Consider the following 19,756-nt stretch of genomic DNA (forward strand, 5'->3'; position numbering starts at 1 on the left):
CCCCTGGCATCGAGGGACTTCACACTTCGCGCTTGTGATGTGGGCAGCACGCACATTATTTCACATCAAGTTTTTTGTAATCCTGTCATGCCACCCCCCTTTTTGAAAAGCTTCGTACGGGCCTGTGTAAGCAGAGAGGAGGATGCCATGAGGCTGCATGGTGACTTAGATAGGTTGGGTGAGTGGGCAGAAGTATGGCAGATGCAGTATAATGTGGATAAATGTGAGGTTATCCATTTTAGTGACAAGAACAGGAAGGCAGATTATTATCTGAACGGTGTCAGAGAAGAAAGGGAGGTGCAACGAGACCTGGGTGTGCTTGTACATCAGTCACTGAAAGTAAGAATGTAGGTACAGCAGCTAGTGAAGAAAGCTAATGGCATGTTGGGCTTCATAGCGAGAGGATTTGAGTTTAGGAGCAAGGTGGTCCTACTGCAGTTGTACAAGTCAAGTCAAGTTTTTTGTCACATACGCATACAAGATGTACAGTGAAATGAAAGTGGCAATGCCTGCGGGATTGTGAAAAAACAACAGAACAACAGAACAGAACCAGTATTTACATTTTTAAAATAAAAACACAACAGTAATTATGTCTCGGTGAGATCAGAGTTTACAGACCTGATGGCCAGTGGGAAGAAACTTTGTCTCATCCTCTCTGCTTTTGCAGCGTGACAGCGGAGGCGCTTGCCTGACCGCAGCAGATGGAACAGTCCGTTGCTGGGGTGGTAGGTGTCCTTCATGATCTTGCTAGCTCTGGATCTGCACCTCCTGGTGTATAGGTCCTGCAAGGGGGGGAGGGAGTGCATTTCCCCTGGTGCGTTCGGCCCAATGCGCTACTCTCTGTAGAGCCTTCATGTCCTGGGCAGAACTGTTGCCAAACCAGATTGAGTTGTTTCCGGTCAGGATACTTTCTACTGCACCAGAGTAGAAGGATTGAAGGATCCTCAGGGAGACTCTGAATTTCCTCAGCTTCCTGAGGTGGGAAAGGCGATGTCTTGCCTTTCTCACCAGTGCGGCAGTGTGTGTTGTCCATGTCAGATCCTCAGTGATTTGGACTCCCAGGTATTCAAAGCTGCTCACCCTATCCACAGTAGTCCCATTTATCCCCAGTGGCGTGTACGTCCTTGGTTGTTGTGCCCTTCTAAAGTCCACAATCAGTAGCAATGTTACAAAATGTTGAGATTTAAAAAACAAGTTTGCAATTTATCCCATCAGATAAAGCATAAAAAGAAGTTTAATTTGACACCTAATTCACTTTCATATCTTCAGTATTAAAAAAGTTATGGCCATTTTCATACTCGGAAATTAGCATCTTGTTCCCTATTGCTTTTCCATTGACTTAACTCAAAAGCTGTGATCAAGGACAGTCAAAAGCCCATAACTTTCTTAAAAATTAAGAGAACTGAATGAAATTTTCAGTTATTATAGATTGAAGCATTCTGAAATAAATAAGAAACTTACTTGTATGACCTGAAATTAAAGCATATAATTAGTTAGTTACCTAATTGTAGCTAATTACAAAATTCAATTACTAGATCTAAACATCTATCAATTTCTTAAGAACATTTTTAAATAGCTTGTGTCCAAATAACATTCACACAAGAATTCACAATATAACATGATTTTTAAATCTCATTGTCATGAATTTATAGGCCAAATGGAAGGAATTTAGTGTTTAATTCCCGTAAATTAATGGCCATTTAAATCATCTTGCGAGTGGGATTTTGTGGAACGCGATCGTTTGGAACGTTGCAGTTGCGGTGAATTTAAACCCCATATCAGCAGGAAAAATACTCCCGGTTTGTATGGGTCCTAAGTCACCTTTTCGCAACATAAAATTTTGATTAAAGGCATCCTAAGAAGCACGTTTATATGCAAAATAAACTACTTTACTTTACCTGTCCCGTATGTGAAATCCGTCCCCGTTGTCAGTGTTGACGGCTTTAGAAGTTGATTTTTAAATTACTCCTGCTATTAAAATATCCAGTGTAGTTTAAAAAAAACTTAATAAAACTGATGTCGGAGCGATTATTCTTCAGCAGCTAAACAGCCTGACAAAAATCGATTTGAACAGGCTGGGAAAAAACGGCATATTAATCCCGCCCCCCTCTCAAAGGCACCAAAGTCGCCACACGGGCAGTGACAGAACTGCAGCGCCGCTGAAGGTAAGTTTTGTAACATATCTACAATCAGCTCCTTAGTTTTAGTTACATTCAAGAGGAGGCTGTTGTTCTGGCCCTCCTCTCTTTCAGCTTTCTTTTCCACAATCAGGCTGAAGAAGGATTCTGACCTGAAACGTCACCTATCCATGTTCTCCGGTGGTGCTGCCTGACACGCTGAGTTACTCCAGCTCTTTGTGTTCCTTTGGGGTTAAGTTGACATTTTAATGATTTCCTTGCCTGTGGCATCCTTGAGTTGGCGGTGAAGCCGCTCCACCAGTCCATTCGCCTGCAGATGATACACCGTCGTGTGGTGTAGGCGAACCCCCCGGAGGCGTGCCATGGCCGACCACAGTTCCGACCACCCTGTTATACTTGCCCTCGACGAAACGGATGGAGCAGGTGTACTCGGACATGTACTCCAACTGCCTCTGCTGCCGGGCAGGCCATGGGTCTGAAACCTTGGCAAACGAGAAAGTTAGCGGCTTGTGATCCATAAATGCAGTAATAGGCCTCCTATCCAGGAAGTAGTGAAAGTGCCGTACAGCAAGGTACAGGGCAAGGACCTCATGGTCGAAAGTGCTGTAATGCCGCTGAGCACCACTGAGGTGTGCTGATGAAGGCGAGTGGCTGCCAGCATCCATCAACGAGCTGCTCCAACACACGCCCAACCACCACCTCAGAAGCGTCCACTATGAGGGTGGTCGGGCATCCTCTCGTGGATGGACGAGCGCCGTGGTCCCAGCCAGGGCCTCCTTAGGACTCTCTAACGCCGCTACTGCTTCGTCGGACCACTCAACCTCCTTGCGATGACCAGCGATCATGTGGAAAAGCGGGCGCATAATTGCGGCCGGCGCGAGCAAGAAACGGTGATAAAACGCTACCATCCCCATGAATTCCTGGAGGCCCTTAACTGTGGTCGGATGGGGGAACCAGCGGACAGCGTCCACCCTGGCTAGCAGAGGCACCACCACTTGTGGAGTTAAGCGGTGGCCAAGGAATTCGATGGTCATCACCCCAAAATGGCACTTGGACGAGTTGATAACCAATCCATAATCACTGAGGCGCTGACACAGCTGATGGAGGTGAATGCAGTGCTCCTGCCATGAGTGTCTGGCCATGAGTATGTCGTCCAAGTACACAAATACAAAGGCCAGGCCACGGCACACACAGTCTGTAAGCCGCTGGAAGGCCTGCATGGTTTTGCGGATGCCAAATGGCATCCGCAAAAATTCAATGGCTGTCTTAGGGATATCGTCGGGTTGGACCGGAATCTGGTTGTACCCTTGCACGAGGTCCACCTTGGAGAACAACGATGCTCCGGCCAGATGGGCATTGAAGTCCTGAATGTGTGGGACTGGGTACTTGTCAGAGACGGTTGCATTATTCAGGCGACGGTAATCCCCACACGGGTGCCAGCCCCCTCCCGCTTTGGGAACCATGAGGAACGGTGACGCCCATAGGCTATCGGAGGCCGCACGATGCTCATCACCTCCATCAGGCGAAACTCCTCCAGAACTAGACGGAGCTTGTCTGGTGCGAGACGACACGCCCGGGCCTGCACGGGCGGGCCAGTAGTGAGAATATGGTGCTCCACCCCGTGTTTGGGGGGCAGAGGAGCGGAAGTGGGATTCGAGGATGTCCGGAAAATCCGCCAGGATGTGCACGAAAGTTGCATCCATGAATGACAGGGGACCATCAGGGCGTGCAACCAGATCACCAACACAGAAGACCGGCTCCAGCGTGACGGAGTGCACCAGGCACCACTGCTTGACATCAACGAGGACTGAATGGGATCGAAGGAAGTTGGCGCCCAGCTGGGAAATGTCGCCGATGACAAACTCCCACGAAAAGCAGCTGTGGCCAAAGTTGAGGGAGATGGTGTGAACTCCGTAGGTGCGAATAGCACTCCCATTCACCGCTGTGAGGAGGGGGCCGCGTTTGCCCGCACGGATGTCAGCGATGGAGGGAGACAGCACACTCACCTCCGCCCCTGTGTCGATGAGGAACTGACCCCCAGTGCGGCAATCCCAAGCGAAGACACGATGATAATGGCCGGCCGTCGAAGGAATCACTGACGACCGACCCCTGCCTTTCCCGGGAACGCACAGGGCGGGCGACATTGCCTGGCTGCAGCTCTACAGCGGCGGTGATAATAGCACCAACCCCCTCTGCTGGCATCTGGTGGAATAGCAGGTGAAGTTGGCTGGGCTGAACCATAGCGACCTTTGCTGGCATCGGATGGAACTGCCGACGGGCCATGCTGGAGAGATGTGCCTGCGCTGGAATGCCCGATGGCGGCCGGATTACGCCACGGAGGTCGACCGGGGGCAGCGGAGACACGTTCGATAGCGGCCCCGAACTGCTCCGCACCTCCCAACGCCGCGGGAAGGACGACCAGCGCTTCCAGGTCCCGCTGACGGGACATCCACAGCTGGTCTGCGCGCTCGGCCAGTGCCTGCATGTCAGCAAAGGAATCGGTTGTGAGCTGCAGGCGGATGTCAGGCGGGAGCTGTTGCAGGTAAGCATATTTAAATTAAAAACAGGGCTGGTGGTCGCACATAAGGGCAAGCAAGTCCTCCAGGAGCACCGACGGCCTGCGGTCACCTAGGCCGTCCATTCGGAGAATCCGAGCTGCCCGCTCAGACTCGCTAAGGCCAAATCTCCTGATAAGCAGGTCCTTAAGGCCCCTATATTTGTTAGTTAACAGGGGGGCGCTGAGGTAAGGTTTAACCCGCCTCACAGTCGCCTGGTCAAAATGCGCTGTCCATGTAAAAGTACTTAGTTTCATCTACCATCACCCCTCGCAGAGCAAACTGTGCCTCTGCCAGCTGGAACCAGATATCTGGCTCTTCGGTCCACAAAGTCGGGAGCTTCAGCGCAACGGCGTTGTCTTCCATCACGATGCGTGATGAACATCAGGGTCACCAGTTGTAGTGGCCTGGATGCGGTCAGGAAAAGGCCAGACGCCTGGCAGGTTCAGTTTAATGAATCATCACAAACACAAAGAACCACCCCGAGCAGGACTTGGGAAACCCCGTGGGCATACAATCGTCCCTGTCCCTCAAGAGCCGAGGGGGATGACCCAAGGAGTGGCCTAACCCCCAGGGTCCGCCACACAGGCAACAACAGTGAATAAAGTTCTACTCAACTTTTTTATCTTTATTAAATCATTGGATGTGAATATTGTGCTAACCTCACATTTATCCACATTATACTGCATTTGCCATGCATCTGCCCACTCAGCCAACCTATCCAAGTCACCCTGCAGCCTCGCACTGCCACCCAGCTTTGTGTCATTCGCAAAATTGGAGGTCACATTTTATTCCCTCGTCTAAATCGTTAATATATTTTGTAAATAACTGAGGTCGCAGCACCCGAGCCTTGCGCATCCACTAGTCACTGCCTGCCATTCTGAAAAGGACCCGTTAATTCCTACTCTTTGCATCCTGTCTGTCAACTGGTTCTCTGTCCATGTCAATACCCTACCCCCAATTCCATGTGCTCTAGTTTTGCACACTAATTTTGCACACTGATCTCTTGTGTGGGACCTTGTCAAAGGCTTTTTGAAAGTTCAGATACACCCAATCCACTGGCTCTCCCTTATCCTTTCTACTTGTTGCATCCTCAAAAAAATTCAGAAGATCAGTCAGGCATGATTTCCCCTTCATAAATCCATGCAGACTTTGACCGATCCTGTCACTGCTTTCCAAATGCACTGCTTGGAAGTGTGGATGGAGTTTCAACCGAGGGGAAATTTCTAAATCTAAAGACAAATATCAAGATCATAGAACAGTACAGTAATTTGAATAAGGCTAAGGAATGAAATCATGCAATGCATTTCCAACTAATTAGCTCTTTGTTCTGCTGGTCATTGGCACTAAATAGTTTGTACTGTTTTCTGGTAAAGCAGCCAAGAGTTTACTCACAGTTGCTGATCATGATGGACTTCAAGGAACTCAAGACCTTGTAAACATTCCATTAGTTGGAGGTTACCATATTGTCAGGAAATATTTCCATAAGAGTTCATTGAGACTTTTAACCATGATTTTCTTGTTTCAACACCTGTGTTGCTATTTTGTTTTGTGGTCAGGGTGAATAGAAAAATAAGAGAGGATAAGGTTGTGGTCAATTTAACAGTCGTCGCTTGGCATGGAGAATATAATTATTTTTAACGCCTCTCGCGGGGCTGGTGACATCATCTAACAATTCCAATGCCTGGATTAAAGTGTTGACAAGAGGTCTTGTGTCAAGATCAAGTCATGCCTTGCATTTTTTTGTTTTTTTTTGTTTATTTTATTAGAAGTTAATACAGTACAAAACAGTGCAGTGGAACCTAATTTTAGGTGCCAACTATGTAATACCGTAATCCATTCTATGTACAACCTCTAGTTTTATGTTATGAGAAGGAAGTAAGCAAGACAAGAAAAAGAAAACAATAGAAAGAGGAAAAAGTGGAAAAATAGATGGTAGAGAGTAGAAAAACGTGAAGTGTGTATATAAAAAATAAAAAAGAAAGAGAGAAAGTGGAAAGTAGAAATAGAAGAAAAGGCCCCTTCAAAGAGAAATTTCCAAATATGTATTCGGAGATGTAGATCTATCCGCGTCATGAACTGAAATCAGCAATCTTTACGGTACCGCTGCATCACATGATTCCAAAAAGTCGATGAAAGGAGACCAACTCCTTAAGAATTGGTCATATTTATCTATTAGTCGGAGTCTCATTTCTTCAAGGCGTGCTATGTCCATCATATTCCTAATCCACATTTTAACAGTTGGTATGGTTGTATTTTTCCAAAATTTAAGTATCAATTTCTTTCCAATTATTAACCCATAATTAAAAAAAACATTTTGATCTTTATTTAAATTGGTATCTTCTCCTATTATTCCAAATATAATCCATTCCGTTTTGGGTTCTATTCTTGACTTGAAAAGCTTTGTAAATATATCAAATATATATTAAAAAAAGTTATATGGGAATTTATTGGCCTACATTCTGGTGATGGCCGCAGAGGTGTAGATATATTGTATATATATATATATACAACCTGCCTTCCATACCATTTGCAGCAAAGTCTGCCAGTCCCATATAATGCCTATAAACCATCACATACTTCACAGAAATGGAGTGGAAGCAAGTGATTTTTTACTGTGAAAGACTGTTTCAAAAGTGATATATGAAAGAGAGGTAGAACAGGCTAGTTAGTTTGATTTCTGTTGTCTGGAAAGTGTCGGTCCATTATTAAAATGATAATTGAACACACAATGTGAATAACTGCTGCAAACATGATTTTATAAATCCAAAATGGCAATTGAAAAATCTAATTTAATTTCTCAAAGCATTTAAATGCTTTAGATTTTCAGTAGGCATTTCATAAAATGCTGAATAAACCACATTAAAGGTGGCTGCAAAAACAATACACTCATCATGTTTGTGATAATACATTCGTAATTGCTTAAAGGAGATTAAGCAGCAGAAGAATAAAGATAATTTTCCAATTGGCAGAAAACTGTTATTAGTCTTACAAGAACAATTTGGTGTACACCAGTAACCTTACCTCAGGCTGATTGAGTCACCAATGTACCGAACATGAAGAAACAAGGAACTGCAGATGCTGGTTTACAAAAAAGACACAAAGTTCTGGAGTAACAGCACATCAGGCAGCATCTCTGGAGAACGTGGATAGGTGATGTCTTAGGTCACGACAGGCAAAAATGCTTGAGTAACACAGCGGGTCGGGACTGTTTTTTGTCAGGACCCTTCTTCAGACTGATTGTGGGAGGTGGGAGGTGGGAGGGGGAAGGGGGAAGAAAGCTGGAAGAGTAGAGGGGCAGGACAAAGTCTGGCAAGTAATAGTTGGCGTGTGTAGGAAGAAACTGCAGATGCTGGTTTAAACCGTAGATAGACACAAAAAGCTGGAGTAACAGTGAGACAGGCAGCTTCTATGGACAGAAGAGATGGGTGACGTTTTGGGTCGAGACCCTTCTTAAGACAATACGTGGATGCAGGTGGGGGTTGATAGGCAGATGGTTGGACAAAGGTCAGAGATGAAATTGCAGAGGTAAAAGACAATAGGATTGACAAGTAGCGAATTGTGAAACTAGGGAAAAGAATATAGGTGGGAAGGGTAGGGGTGTGGAGAAATAGGTTGTAAGATACCCAAGGTACGAGGTGCTGTTCCTGGAGATGGAGGAGGTCCAGGTCAGAAAGGTCAGTGTGGGAATAGAAAGCAGAGTTAAATTGGTTAGCAGCCACGAGGTCCAGTAGGCCATGCTAGACCAGGCACAAGTGTTCGACAACACAATCACCAAGTCTAAGCTTAGTCTTGCTGATGTACAGGAGACCATATTGAGAATACTAGATGCAGTAGATGAGATTAGTGAAAGTGCATTTAAAGTTCTGTCTCACCTGGAAGTGCTGCCTGGGTGCCTGGATGGAGGCGAGTGAGGAGGTAGATATAGATATAGATAGATATGCCATTTATTGTCACTATACATGTACAGTGAAATTGAAAGCTGCTCGTACTCAGTGCATACATATAATTTAGTACAAAAAACAAGAAACAGAAAAACAAAAAACAGAAGGCAGAAGGGGGAAGGGGGGGGGATAGGTGCACAGTTCTGCGGCGCTATATACATATATACAGATGGAAGTCCGGGTGTTGGGCTGTGAAGTCAGTGCATGTGTGAATTTGAATTAAGAGTAGTTATAATTTTCGGAAAGCAACTATTTCTGAGTCTATTTGTCCTGGATTTGATGCACCTATAGCGCCTTCTAGAGGGCAGCAGGTCGAACAGTCCAAACGCAGGATGGGAGCTGTCTTTGATGATCTTCTTTGCCCTGCTAAGGCAGCGGGAGGTGTAGATATCCATCAGGGAGGGGAGAGGGCAACCAATGACCTTCTGCGCTGTCCTAGTTACCCTCTGAAGCCTCTCCCTGTCTGCCATGGTGCAGCTGCCATACCATGCTGTAATGCAGTATGTCAGCAGGCTCTCGATGGGATAGGTGTTACATCTCCTGCAGTTGAAGCGGAAAATACCTGGGAATTAGGTAGTTTAGGTGGGAAGGTGTGAGTGAACCAAGGAGTTGCCGAGGAAGGCAGGCATAGCTGGTTGCTCTCTGTGGAACGCAGAGAGAGGTGTGGATGGGAAGGTGTGACTGATGGTGGGATCATATTGAAGGTGACTGAGGGAGGCGTCCGGTGGGGTAGGTGTGGGTCAGTGGAGTGAAAGCAGGACTTTGGGACAGAAAGAAGATGTGGGTGAGGGATCCATCTATGACAGCAAGGGGGAAACCATGTTTACTAAGGAAAGAGGACAACTCGCACATCTTAGAATGGAAAGTCTCATCTTGGGAACAGATGCAGTGGAAACAGAAAAACTGAGTATAAGGGATAGCGTCTACGCAAGAGGCAGGGTGGGAGGAAGTGTAGTTCAGGTAACTGGGTTCCTTGCTCTGAACCCCACAGTTGGGGGAAACAGTCACCCAGCATCGACACTATCAATGTTCCCTGGAATCATTTGCGTTTCAATTAGATCAGACTGCACATCTTTGTACTCTCTTCAAACAGGACCATGTTTCTACCCCACATCTGATTCTGGACTATCTCCTTCAATTCCCAAAATATTATACGCATTCTTCCATGTTGAAACATTCATTCCTAAGGGTACTAATTTCTATGATAGTCTCATCTCTAATATATACATGACACACCTCACAAAGTTGCTCACTAAAAATCTTGTGGTGCAAAGCCTCTCAATGTACAGACTATTCCTCCCCTGTCAGACTGTCCTTGCCTAGCTCTGCTGGTTATTTAACCCAATGGCAGTCCCTATTTCTGTCTTCATGTCCTTCAAATACATTTCTCAATATTACAGGGTATTTTTTCCACCTGACACCGCAACACGCATTTCACTTAACCATCAACTGTCCCTGCATCATCACAGAATTAAATATGTTACAATATACATTTTGCTTCCACACTTTAAAAACCTATTCTTTTTATTCTACATCTCAAATAAACTGTAAAGCATTTCAATCTTAAGACTAGACAAGTATGTGTTCTAATTTTATAAAATAAAAGTAATTCATCTATTTACTAAACTATCTTTCCTTTTTCCCAAAGCAATTTTCTGTGCTTACTTAGGAGAAGCACTCATGAATATAATGTCTGTGGTAAGTGATCATCCTCAATTATTACAATTTTTATGCATTCTCCTTTAAAACTCAACCCATGGATCAATATCATTAACTAAATTCACAGGTTTAGTTATTCAAAGAGCCAACTTGCATTTATGTGGTGGCTTTCATAAACTCAGAATGATGCAAGGTGTTTCCGAAGCTTAAAGGAAACTCAGCAGACAATCTGGAAAGGGCTATAAAGAACCTCTTGGTAAAGGGCCTGTCCCACTTGGGCGACCTAATCCGCGAGTTCTGGCGAGTTTGCCCTCGACTCATACTCGCAGCATGGTCGACACGAGGTCGTAGGAGGTCTTCGTAACTCTCCTTCATGCTCGAGAGTGGTCTCCGCATACTCGAGGCCTCAGCTAGGTCGCAGAGTTTTTTTCAATATGTTAAAAAATGCCCGCAAATAAAAAAAGATTGTCATGGAAAAAATAAATACTTTTTTTACTCGTAGGTTTAGTTGTAGTAGGTCGTTGTAGGTCGGCATGTTGGTTGTAGATAATCAAGGTTAGTCTAAGGTAGTCGAAGGGTCATAGATAGTCTTCATCATAGTCAAAGGGAGGTCAAAGGGAGGTTGAAGGAGATCGATGGAGGTTGTCTTCACTCTCCACCATTCGGTGTCCAATTTTCCCGAAGTTAGTTGTAGCTAGTCGTAACTAGTCGAAGCTGATCTTCAACATAGTCAAAGGAGATCTTCAACATGTCATTTTTTCAAACTCTTCTAAACTCGCCAATTAGGTCGCCCAAGTGGGACAGCCCCTTAAGTTTAGGTTTAGGTTTATTATTGTCACGTGTACCAAGGAACAGTGAAAAGCTTTATTTGGGGCACCAGTGTTGAGAATTATTTCGGAGGATGTGTTGGAGCAGGTTAAATATATGTTGACCCCAATTATCAGATAATATGAGTTACTGTCCACTAAAACCCAAGACCCTGTGCACCATAATATATCTACAAGAAAAAATATCATTATTTTACTAGTTCTGTTTTATCAGTGAAAGGAAAAGTCATGGATCTTCTGATAGAAAATTAATATTGAAATATAGGAATTTAAAAATATATAATTATTCATTTGTTGTGACTAAGTGTGGATTTTGTACTTTGAAAAAGTAAACAGCTTATTTTGTGAGATTTGGGGCGAACACAGTGTATGGCGATGAGTGGTAATCTTTGTGCGGGTGTCTGCTGCCACCTTCTGTTCATCTCTTTTCTCACGGGGATTCCCGGCTGTTCTCATGGGATTTCTTTGGATGCTTCCTACCCTGCTACCATGTCCAGAAAGGTCTTTGAAGCTGGCAGTGAAGGTAGTTAACGTGATTCAGAAGGCAAATGGTATACTAGCCTTCATTAGCTGGGACACTGAAGACAAAGAGCAGGGGGATATGCTCCAATTATAAAAAATGTTTCTCAGACATTACCATTAGTTACCACATAATAGGAAGGATGCTATAAATCTGGAAAAGTTGCAGAAAAGATTCACTACGATGTTGCCTGGCATGTAGCATTTCCATTATGAAAATAGATTGGAAAGGAGAGGTATGTATTTCCAGGAGGGGTGGAAGTTAAGGAGGGTATATAAAATCATAAGGGGCATGTATAGATAGGTTTTCTGCTATTGACCATTCTCCATATCAGAGGCAGATTAGACTAGAAGACATCCAAGTCAATCAAGTCTTAGCGCATTTATTGTCACATGCACAAATACGGTGAGGTAGAGGTATAATGAAGAAATTGCATGCAGTAGCTTCACAGACACATAGACTCAGGCAAACACGCAAAAAGTTACATATAAATTACACTTAAAATTCTGCAAGACGTAAAAAGAAAAAAAGACTACACAAATAAATTGATATTAGAGCAAAACATTAATAGTAAAAAAAACAAGTCCATGGTAGTGCAATAGGCAGACGTCAATGTTCACAATGTTGAGGTACATATAGATTTATGGGGTTTGAGTCGAGAAAGTAACTGTTCCTGAACATGGTAGTGTGGGACCTCAGGTGTACCTTCTGCCAAATGACAGCAGTGAATAGAGTATTGCCCAGATGGTGGGGATCCTTGTTGATATATTCCACCTTCATGAGGCAGCACTTCATATTAGATACTTTTGATGATGGGGAGGGCTGTGTCTGTGATAGAAACATAGAAACAGAGAAAAAAATAGGTACAGGAGTAGGCCTCCGAGTCAGCACCGCCATTCAATCTGATCATGGCTGATCATCTAAAATCAGTACACCATTCCTGCATTTTCCCCATATCCCTTGATTCCTTTAGCCCTGAGAGCTAACTCTAACCCCCCCTTGAAAACATCCAGTGAATTGGCCTCCACTGCCTTCTGTGGCAGAGAATTCCACAGATTCTCGACTCTCAGGATGAAAACGTTTTTCCTCATCTCAGTCCTAAATAGCTTACACCTTAATCTTAAACTGTGACCCCTGGTTCTGGATTCCCTCAACATCGAGAACATGTTTCCTGCATCTAGCCTGTCCAATCCTTTGAGAAGTTTATATGTTTCCATAAGATCCCCTCGCATCCTTCTAATTCCAGTGAATACAAGCTCAATCGACCCATTCTTTCATCATATATCGGTCCCGCCATCCTGGGAATTAATCTGGTGAACCTACGCAGCACTCCTTCAATAGCAATAATATCCTTCCTCAAATTAGGAGACCAATATTGCACACAATACTCCAGGTGCGGTCTCACCATGGCCCTGTACAACTGCAGTAGGACCTCCTTGCTCCTAAACTCAAAACCTCTCGCAATAAAGGCCAACATGCCATTAGCTTTCTTCACTGCCTGCTATACCCGCATGCTTACTTTCAGTGAACACCCAGGTCTTGTTGCACTGCCCCTTATTCCTAATCTGACACCATTCAGATAATAATCTGCCTTCCTGTTCTTGCCACCAAAGTGGATAAACTCACATTTATCCGTATTATACTGCATCTGCCATGCATCTGCCCACTCACCCACTAGACAGGTCTCTCTGCAGCCTCTTGCCTTCTTCTGCATTGGAAATGCTGAATCAGGCCATTGTGCAACCAGTCAGGATATTTTCTACAGTGCATCGGCAGAAGTTTGTTCATATTTTTGGTGACATGCCAGATCTCTTTAAACTTTAAGAAAGAAGAGGTGCTTTCTTCGCAATTACACCTCACATGCCAGGTCCAGGACAGGTGATTTGAGATGTTAAGGTCCAGGAATATGCTGATCACCAATTAAAAATAGCGTGTGGTCTCCCAACTTCCCATTTCTGAAGTCATTGAGTAGTTACTAGGTCTTGTTGACATTGAGGAAGAGGTTGTTTTTGCAGCACCACTCTATAGATGTTCTATCTCTCTGCTCGCTGACTATAATGACAGTCATACAGCACAGAAATTGGCCCTTCAATACAATACATAAACAATGCACAAAAAGCCTTCTTTACCACCCTATCTACATATGACCCCCCATTCAGGGGACAATGTACCTGCACTCCTAAGATCCCCTGCTCTACAGCTTTCTCCAGGGCCCCACCATTCAGTGTGAAGCTTCTGCCTTGGGTTGACTTCCCAAAATATAATATCTCAAACTTATCTGCATTAAGCTCCAATAACCATTCCTCAGCCCACTTGCCCAGCTGATTAAGATTATGCTGTAATTCTTCATAACCATCTTCACTTTCTACAATACTACCTGCTTTAATAAATCACAAACAATAGCCCCAGCACTGATCCATGAGGCACACCACTGGTCACAGGCCTCCAGTCCAAAAAATAACATACCTACCACATATGTTCAGGTCACTGGTCTATAGATCCAGGCTTTTCCTTGCAGCCTTTCTTAAATAGAGGCGCGACATTAGTCATCTTCCAGTCATCCGGCATCTCATCTGTGTCTCATCTGTGTCTAACGATGAATCATATATCTCAGCCAGCAATTTCTTCTCTTGCTTCCCATAGTGATCTTGGATATATCTGATCAGGCTCAGGAGATTATCAACCTTCATACTCCTTCGGATACCGAGCACCTCCTCAACTGCAATATAGATTGTTTTCAAGATATCTACAGTATATAAACTGTCCCAAGTTCCCTAGAGTTCATGTGCGTCTTCCTGTAAAAACGGATGAGAAATACTCATTAGGGACCTTGCCCATCTCCTGCAACTTTGCACGCCGATGAATGTTTTGGTTACTGAGGGAACCTATTCGCTCTCTAGTTACCCTCTTTCCCTTATATCCTTCTCATTTTTTTTTGATTCGCCTTAATCTTTCCTGCCCACTTTTTGATCTCCGGATTTCGTACTTAAATATGCTCCTCAGATCCCTGCACTTTTCCAGGGATACACTTGCCCCCAGCTGCTTACCATGGCCCATGCTTCCTTCTATTAACGGACAAGAGCTTTAATTTTTCTCATCATTTCTTACTCTCACCTGCCTTGCCCTTCATGCTAACAGGAATATGCAAGCCTTCAACTCTCAACATCACACTTTTAAAAGTATCCTACTTTCCAGTCATCCCTCTTTCTGGAAAAAACGATTCTCATCAACTTTAGTGAGTTCCTGTCTAATACCATCGGTTGGCCTTGCCCCAATTCAGAACTTTAACTTGTGGGTCTGTCTTTTTGTTATCCATAAATAATCTAAAGCTAATTAAAAATTGACAACAGGCACAAACAGCTTGCCCACTGTCACTTCAGTCACTTGCCTTTCCCAAGTTCCTAAGAGTAGCTCAAGCTTTGCCCTCTCCCTTGTAAGGCTCTCTACATATTGTCTAAGAAAACATTCCTGAACATATTTGACAATTTGATCCCCTGTAAACATTTGGAACTATGGCAGCCCCAGTCTATATTAGAACACGTAAAATCTCCTACAATGAAAACCCTATTAGTCTTGCAATAGAAACATTGAAACTTAGAAAATAGATGCAGAGGTGGGCCATTCGGCCCTTCGAGCCAACACTGCCATTCAATATGATCATGGCTGATCATCCAAAATCAGTATCCAGTTTCTGCTTTTTCCCCATATCCCTTGATTCCTTAAGCCCGAAGAGTTAAATCTAACTCTCTCTTGAAACCATCTAATGAAATGTCCTCCACTGCCCTCTATGGCAGAGAATTCCACCGATTTACAACTCTCTGAGTGAAAATGTTTTTCCTCATCTCAGTCCTAAATGGCCTATCCCTTATTCTTAAACTGTGATCCCTGGTTCTGGACTCTACCAACACGGGGAACATTTTTTCTGCACCTAGCCTGTCCAAGGACCGGCTGGGCTTGTACACTCTGGAGTTTAGAAGGATGAGAGGATATCTTATTGAAACATATAAGATTGTTAAGGGTTTGGACACGCTAGATGCAGGAAACATGTTCCCGATCTTGGGGGAGTCCAGAACCAAGGGCCACAGTTTAAAAATAAGGGGTAAGCCATTTAGAACGGAGCCGAAGAAACACTTTTTCACATAGAGAGTTGTGAGACTGTGGAGTTCTCTGTGTCAGAGGGCGGTGGAGGCCGGTTCTCTGGATACTTTCAAGAGAGAGCTAGATAGGGCTCTTAAAGCTAGTGGAGTCAGGGGATATGCGGAGAAGGCAGGAACAGAGTACTGATTGGGAATGATCAGCCATGATCACATTGAATGGCGGTGCTGGCTCGAAGGGCCGAATGGCCTACTCCTGCACCTATTGTCTATTGTCAATCCCTTAAGATTTTAAATGTTTATATAAGATATCCTCTCATCCTTCTAAATTCCAGCCCAGTTGACCCATTCTTTCATCATATGTCAGTCCCGCCATCCCGGGAACTAACCCAGTGAACCTATGCTGCACTCCCTCAATAGCAAGAATGTTCTTGCTCAAATTAGGAGACCAAAACTGCACACAATACTCCAGATGTGGTCTCACCAGTGCCCTGTACAACTGCAGTAGGACCTTTCTCCTATACTCAAATCCTCTCGCTATGAAGACCAACATGCCATTTTATTTCTTCACTGCCTGCTGTACCTGCATGCTTACTTTCAGTAACTGATGCACCTCTCTTTTCCTAATCTGACACCATTCAGATAATAATCTGCCTTCTTGTTCTTGCCACCAAAGTGGATAGCCTCACATTTATCCACATTATACTGCATCTGCCAAACATCTGCCCACTCACCCAACTTATCCAAGTCATCCTGCAGCCTCTTAGCATTCTCCTCGAAGCTCACAATGCCACACAGCTTTGTGTCATCTGCAAACTTGGAGATGTTACATTTAATTCCCTCATCTAAATCATTAATATATATTGTAAATAACTGGGGTCCCAGCACTGAGCCTTGTGGCACCCCACTAGTCACTGCCTGCCATTCAGATCAGATTCAATTTTAGGATCTGAGACAACGAAATGCATAAATGCATTCTGAAAAGGATCCGTTAATTCCTACTATTTGCTTCCTGCCTGCCAATCAGTTCTCTATCCATGTCAATACCCTACCCCAAATACCATGTGCTCTAATTTTACGCACTAATCTCTCGTGTGGGACCTTGTCAAGGGCTTTTTTAAAGTCCAGATACATCACATGCACTGGCTCTCCCTTATCAATTCTACTTGTTACATCCTCAAATAATTCCAGAAGATTAATCAAGCATGATTTCCCCTTCATAAATCTATGCCGACTTTGACCGATCCGAGATCGAAATCTCCAAGAATACTTGTTCTTCTAAGTCCAATTGAATATTTGGGGTCATATAGCGCACTAGCGACAAGGTGATCATCCCCTTTTTACGTATCAGCTCTACAGTTATAACCTCACTGGACAAATCAACTGAAAGGTCATATCAGACTTTTGCCATGAGGTAATCAACAAAGCAACTCCACCTCTTCTTTTAACCCTACCTATAGTAGCTGTACCCTGGAATATTAAGATGCTAGTCCTCTCCGTCTGTACTCCCCCCCCCCCCCCCCCCCCCCCCCCCCCCCCCCCCTGCCTGTTTCCGTAAGGACTATAATATCCAGTTGCACATCCCTATCCTTCATCTGCCTTACCCGCCAGGCCTCTTGCATTAAAATAACTGCTATTTAATCCAACAGTTCTTCCTCACTCCTTTGCCGTGCTCCTGCCTATCCAGTCTGAATTTGCTTTCATTGCCTTCTGTACCGACTTCCAGCCTCTCAGCTGCCTCACTCCTGAATTGCAACTTGTCTCCCTGCCAATCTAGTTTAAATGATCCTAGGTAGCACTAGCAATCCTGCCTGCCAGAATATTGGTCCCCCCTTCAGTTCAGGTGCATCTTGTCTCTCTTGTACAGGTCACTGCCCCAGAAGCAAATTGAATTGTTCAAAAATCTGAATCCCAAATCCCTCCACCAACTCCTCAGCCACAAATTCAATCATTCTAACTTCCTGTTCTTACCCTCACTAGCACATGGCACCAGGAGTAGTACCAGAAATCACTACCCTTGAGGTCTTGCTTTTTAACCTTTCGCCTAACTTTGACCGATCCGGTCAATTCACTCTGCAGGACATCATCCTTTTTCTTACATCGGTCATTTGTGCCAATGTGCACAACGACTTTCCCTCTTCCCCTTGAGAATGTTCAGCAGCCAGTCCATTGCAACCTGGAGACTGGCACTAGGGAGGCAAAACGCCATCCTGGAGTCTTGATTGCTCATGACTGCCAGTGATTCAACCAGCCACAATGGTACCATCAGCAAATTTATAGATGGCATTGGGGCTGTGCTTAGCCATGCAGTGATTATTAAGGGTAAGAAATGCAAGGATCTGAGGGGAACTTTTCCATCCAGATTGGAAAGTACATGGAATACACTGCCTGATAGAGTGTTGCAAGCAGATTCACTGGCAGCATTTAAGAAGTGACAGGACGAGAAATTGAATCACATGGTAGCAGAAGACTGTTGGAAAATGAGATTAATTTAAATTGGTTCGTACCGCTTGGAATGGACATGGCAAGTCAAATGGACTGTTTCCATGCTGTATAACTCTATCTTTCGAAGATCCATGTCTGTGAGATAACGCAGCTGCTCTTCCATGCTGTCTCCTTTGCAGACAGTACAGTAGCACACAACCTTGTCAGCACAGTATCACACAGTATCACTTGTCAGCACAGGTAGGTGCACAGTTCTGAGCCACTAATCAGTGAACTATCAAACTATCAGGGGAAATGAAGCAATGCATGCTAAAAATATGGACAGATATATTCATATATTGTGATCGAATACATTGTCCTAACTGCACCAGTTTGAGCAGACACAAGCTAACTCAGACCAAACCAATATCAAAGGCAACTGTATCTAGAGTGCACAGACTTATAGCACTATCTCAAATACCCTGAAGCCTTTTATGGAATGTATAAATATGAACTTTGTATTTCCATTCTTGAAACTATATTTAGATTACTTTTTGCACTGTTGTTGCAAATGAACAGCATTAATATGAAAATAAACGATAAAAGTTGATTATCAACTGCATTCTGCTGAACAATAAAATCCTTTCCAGGAGCATGTCTTCTATCAAAGCATTAATTCAGACTCGCATTCATCAATAGCTTGAAGTAGAAATGATGCTGCTATCTAACTGTTTTACTATGTGTTGCTTTCTAGTTTGGATTACCTGCGTGCACATGGCCCTTCTGCCTTTCAACAATTATGTTTCTCCTGATGACTAGTAACCACAAAGCCATCTATAAATTAGCATTGCATGAAGTAACATACCCTGAGAAGAACAGAAAGATCTACCTGGAAATGAAGAAAATTGAACAAAGTAAATGAAACCAGAATGATACAAAGAAATCTTTAAAGTACAGTTGCATACGTGATGTATATGCACACAGCAAATTCTTCTTATATACACATTAATTACATAACCTGCATATAGTATAAATATCTCTCAGGCACTTTATTTTAATCAAAGTTGATATGGATCTCTTCTAAACTAATATATGAAATAACTATTCATTAATGTTGTGTATATACCAGACCATTGATATGAACTGCTGTTGCTCTCACTACTGAATTCAGAAAGTAAATTAGATATTGGACATTTGGAGTTAAACCCATTCTCAAATATGCAGGAACCAACCCAGTTGATCATCGTTAATAACATGAACCCAGTAAAAAATATACAACCAAAACTTCACACTGAACAGACAATCTCAAACGAAAGCATGCTCTGACAAGTACTGATGTGAAGAGAAAAGAAGAGATAAAAGGATGGTTAAATGAAAGCTGGTAAAGATATATTTCAAAGGGTGTCTTCAGAGGTAGAAAATGAAGAGGCAGGGAAAATGCTACTCCTATTCGAAAAATTTACTAACGCACATCAAGAATTTGAAAGAACACTAAAATAGTAACTTAGGATAGGGAAGCTGTGAAATTTGAAGCCCTGATTATTGATGTTAAGCAGGTTTTCAGATCTATTGATTTATTCTTAAACCTTGACATC

At 43.7% G+C, this 19,756-nt stretch overlaps 1 protein-coding gene across 4 annotated transcripts in view; it reads left to right on the top strand.

Moving 5' to 3' along the window:
- Positions 1-19,756, top strand: part of LOC129695897 (urea transporter 2-like) — a 147,448-nt gene that overhangs the window by 126,140 nt on the left and 1,552 nt on the right. For all 4 annotated transcript variants that reach the window (XM_055633349.1, XM_055633355.1, XM_055633342.1 and 1 more), the window contains 2 exons: positions 10,286-10,335; positions 18,916-19,075. In XM_055633349.1, coding sequence (XP_055489324.1) covers positions 10,286-10,335; positions 18,916-19,075 — 210 coding nt within the window. The remainder of the gene's footprint in view (positions 1-10,285; positions 10,336-18,915; positions 19,076-19,756) is intronic.

This window comes from Leucoraja erinacea, chromosome 1 (assembly GCF_028641065.1).
Source record: "Leucoraja erinacea ecotype New England chromosome 1, Leri_hhj_1, whole genome shotgun sequence".
NCBI classification, from domain to species: Eukaryota; Metazoa; Chordata; class Chondrichthyes; order Rajiformes; family Rajidae; genus Leucoraja; species Leucoraja erinaceus.